The following is a 4,198-nucleotide window of genomic DNA, read 5'->3' on the forward strand; positions in this document are numbered from 1 at the left end:
AATAGGCAAATATTGTTTGCATGACTGTTTCATATTCTCCCAGGAACTCTACTGTTTCAGAGGGCTGTGGTTCTAGCTGTGTTGTTGGCAGTGTTGCCTCAGCCCTTATCCTCAAATAATAGAGTGTTGTGAATTTGTTTCATCTGATGTATATTTCTGTAGGAAAGAGTAGAAGAAAGAGGTGGAAGGCATAGATGATCTAGCTTGGAGAAAAAAATAAATAACTGTATTAGTAGCTATTTTTGTCACCCAAACTTGGGATGAAATATTTCCTGCACCCAACTCCTGATATAAACAGTTGTGCTATCTCTAGCTTTATTTTTCTCCTTTTTGTGGGAAAAGAAACTTTACCTTATGTACAAATGCATTAACACCATTTACTTAAGGCCATAGAGCACTATTTGCCTCCTTTTACTATTTATAGAATTCCTTTTTTCACATCACTTTTCATAAAAACTAACTGTAGAAATAAACACATTAAAATTTCCCCAGCTATCATCTAAGCCCTCTTGATTGACTTGGCCATGTGGCAGTAGAGTTCTAATATCTGTAATAAAGTGATTTACTACTATAGTTGAAAAGTGTTGCCCCTATAAGGAAACAATATGTGCCTTTCCCTCTTGATGCACATTAGATTATAGAGACCCAGAGTAAAGAAATATTTGTATCAAATTTTTAAAATAGAATGCAAAAGCAAATTCTTGAAGAGTGATGTTTTTCCTTAAACAGAAAATATGGACCGAAACATGTCTGTGTTGGACGTACTTTGGGAAGACCGGGACGTCCGTTTCGACGTGTCCTCGCAACAAATGAAAACCAGACCTGGGGAAGTCCTTATTGATTGCTTAGATTCAATTGAAGATACCAAAGGAAATAATGGAGATAGAGTTTGAAAATGACCAAGTTAAGACATCAAGTTCAGGAGCCCCAATTTTAAAACTGAAGACTCTTAGTAACAAATTTAAGAATTATCTGGCACTCTTTGGCATTGCCCAGAGTCAATCTTTCTATCAGTTACAACTGCATATTGAATATTACAACAAGGACTGCTAACTCTAAATTACGAGGTCAAACTGAAGCTCTTTTTATACTAACAAAGTGTAACAGCACTCGCTTTGAATTTATATTCACAAATTTGGTTCCTGGAAGCCCTAGACTTTTTACTTCTGTGATTGCAGTACATAGAGCATATGAAACTTCTAAAATGTATCGTGATTTTAAATTGAGAAGTGCGCTAATTCAAAACAAACAACTAAGATCATTACCACAAGAACATGTATATGACAAAATCAATGGAGTATGGAACTTATCCAGTGATCAGGGAAATCTAGGAACCTTTTTTATTACCAATGTGAGAATCGTGTGGCATGCAAATATGAATGATAGTTTTAATGTCAGTATACCATATTTGCAAATTCATTCGATAAAGATTAGAGATTCAAAATTTGGTTTAGCTCTTGTCATAGAAAGCTCTCAACAGAGTGGAAGATATGTTCTTGGCTTTAAAATAGATCCTGTGGAAAAACTACAGGAATCAGTTAAAGAAATCAAATCACTTCACAAAGTCTATTCTGCCAGTCCTATATTTGGAGTGGATTATGAAATGGAAGAAAAGCCACAGCCCCTTGAAGCTCTGACAGTTGAACAAATTCAAGATGATGTAGAAATAGATGCTGATGATCACACAGATGCTTTTGTGGCTTATTTCGCTGATGGCAATAAGCAACAGGATCGTGAACCTGTATTTTCGGAAGAACTGGGGCTTGCAACAGAGAAATTGAAGGATGGATTCACACTACAGGGACTTTGGGAAGTAATGAGTTGATCTTGAGTTGAGCTGGATTTCTATTTAAAGATATCTCAAGATTATAGATATTGGTCGCCTACTATAAGGCATGGAATAGTTTTTATATTTACAGCTTTTATATTTAAAGCTTTTAAGAGAGTTTTTTAATGATTAAGAAAAAATATTTTTAGAAAATTGTTTTCTAAAAATTATATCTAAAATTGTAATTGAAATGTATCTAGCTTGTAAAATGTTTATTTTGTATCTAATACTTGTATAAGTTTCCAGATTTTAAATGACTGTATTATGTTGGGTTTAATAAAGAATTTATGCAGCACCAAAAATAAAAAATAAAATAAACAGAAAATATGAAACCCCACATGCTACTGAAAACCTGTTGTAAAACCTGACCCAGACATAATACCGTGCATTTCCTCGAAGGCTGCAAAAATTACCTTATTGTAGTTTTCCTGGCAGTGTGGGTTAAAAAGCCTTGAGGCAAACTGAAGCAGCTATTCAGGCCTTTCAGTTTGAAATAAATTCTAGGTATGCAAATGATGATTTTCTTAGAAAACTTCACTAAATAAAACTTATTCATAGCACAATAATGTGTGTGATTATCAGTCACATATTCTTGTGAATTACATTGTAGCAAAAAGTTGATTAATATAAAGGCTTCTTAATAGTATTGTAAGTGTTGTACCTGTTACAAGGCAATCTGAAGTACATTAACCTACAGAAACACATCCTGGAAATTGAACACTAATGAAGAATCATGAAAGACTTAATTACAAAAAAAAGTGTTAACATTCTCAATAATAAGCAATTTGTAAGAAAATAAATCATTCCAGGCCAAAATGGCAATATAAGTTTTTGTGGTTTAGTTTAATGAGAATAGGAAAACTATTGGTTCACTAATAAATTCTGAGTGAATTAATGGTGAAAAAAATGTAATATTTTAATGAGACACTACATAGAGAATATGCTCATTACAAAGTAAATGTGGTGCAAAAAAATTCTTGCACCTCCATGCATAAACTGTTAGTCAAGACTGACTTGGTGTGCTGCTACTGTATTTCATATAATTCTTTAATAATGATTGTATTAGTAGCAACTATGGTAAAGAAATGTTATTTCCCCTAGAAATAGTGAGTAAACAATATTAATTGCTTAACTTCTTTTCTGTTGATTAGTAAATGCAATAATTGTTTCTTATCGATGAGATGTGTCTAAACACTTCTGAAGATTTAAAATTCCCTAATTATGGCAGTGACCAGTTATATGAATGCAGAATATTATGTACCTACATAGGATTTTGAGATTTTTTTACTATGATTTGATGGGTTGAATTTATACTTGCTGCTGTTAATTAATAAAAATGATAGTTTGTTTTATCAACAAGAGTGAGTGTTCCATATCTCTCACTAGGCGATACTCCACATCATCTTTAACTCTACAATCAAAAAGGCAATAAATAAATGTGGGCCTTTGAGTTGGACTTTTATAACCAAGAACCAAATTTAAAAAAGAAAAGAAAAAAGAAACACTGCTAATAAGTGGTAAGGGAACTGAATAAGAAATGAAAACCAGTTAAAAAGATAAATCCCAAGAACAGATTAATGCACAAGTAAAAATCTCCTGATTTTTTCTAATATGCCAATTCTTTTTTAAACTATTCTTGAAAAGTGAAAATAAGATAACACAATTAATTTTATGGGTACAGCATTATCCTGATACTAATGTTAGACAATTTATTAAAATCATATGAAATTACAGGTTAATATCCCTGATTAAAATAGATGTTAACCCCTCAAAGAATAATAGAAGAAAGTTATATAATTGTACATTAAAAGATTATATAAATGCTCAAACCAATTAACATGATATATCACATTTAAACAAAAACATAATTAAGAAAGAATCTAAACAGATGTAGTGAAAACATTTCCAAAATTTGGCATATTTTCATGGCAAAAAAAAAATCTCATAATAAACTTAGTAAGTAGGATTTTAATTCAATATAATCAAATCAATATATGAAAAGTCCACAGCTAATATTATAGTCAACAATAAAAAAATAAAGCTTTTCTTCCAATATCAGGAGCAAGACATGGAGGCCTACCTTTATCACTTTTCTCCCATTTAATACTGGTAGTATAATTCAGAGAAATAGTGGAAGAAAAGGAATAAAAACATCTGCATTGTAAAGAAGTGAAAATACCTCTGTTTTCAAATGATTAATCTTACATGTAGATTCTTCCTAAAGAGTCTACAAATAATTTTGTCAAATAATGAATCCAGTCAGTTTACAAGATATGAAATCAACAAACAAAATTCAGTTATATTTCATATGTCAACAATAAACACTAAAAGCAAATAAAAAAATAAATGTCATTTACAATAGCATAAAAA

At 31.3% G+C, this 4,198-nt stretch overlaps 1 protein-coding gene across 1 annotated transcript; it reads left to right on the forward strand.

Moving 5' to 3' along the window:
- The first annotated feature begins 746 nt into the window (after positions 1 to 746).
- Positions 747 to 1,863, forward strand: LOC113176387 (BBSome complex member BBS5). Its single transcript, XM_026380869.2, has 2 exons — positions 747 to 888; positions 942 to 1,863. The coding sequence occupies exons 1-2, from the start codon at positions 747 to 749 to the stop codon at positions 1,823 to 1,825; spliced, it is 1,026 nt and encodes a 341-aa protein (XP_026236654.1). The 3' UTR covers positions 1,826 to 1,863.
- The last annotated feature ends 2,335 nt before the right edge of the window (positions 1,864 to 4,198 follow it).

Source organism: Urocitellus parryii, chromosome 1, assembly GCF_045843805.1.
Source record: "Urocitellus parryii isolate mUroPar1 chromosome 1, mUroPar1.hap1, whole genome shotgun sequence".
Taxonomy (NCBI): Eukaryota; Metazoa; Chordata; class Mammalia; order Rodentia; family Sciuridae; genus Urocitellus; species Urocitellus parryii.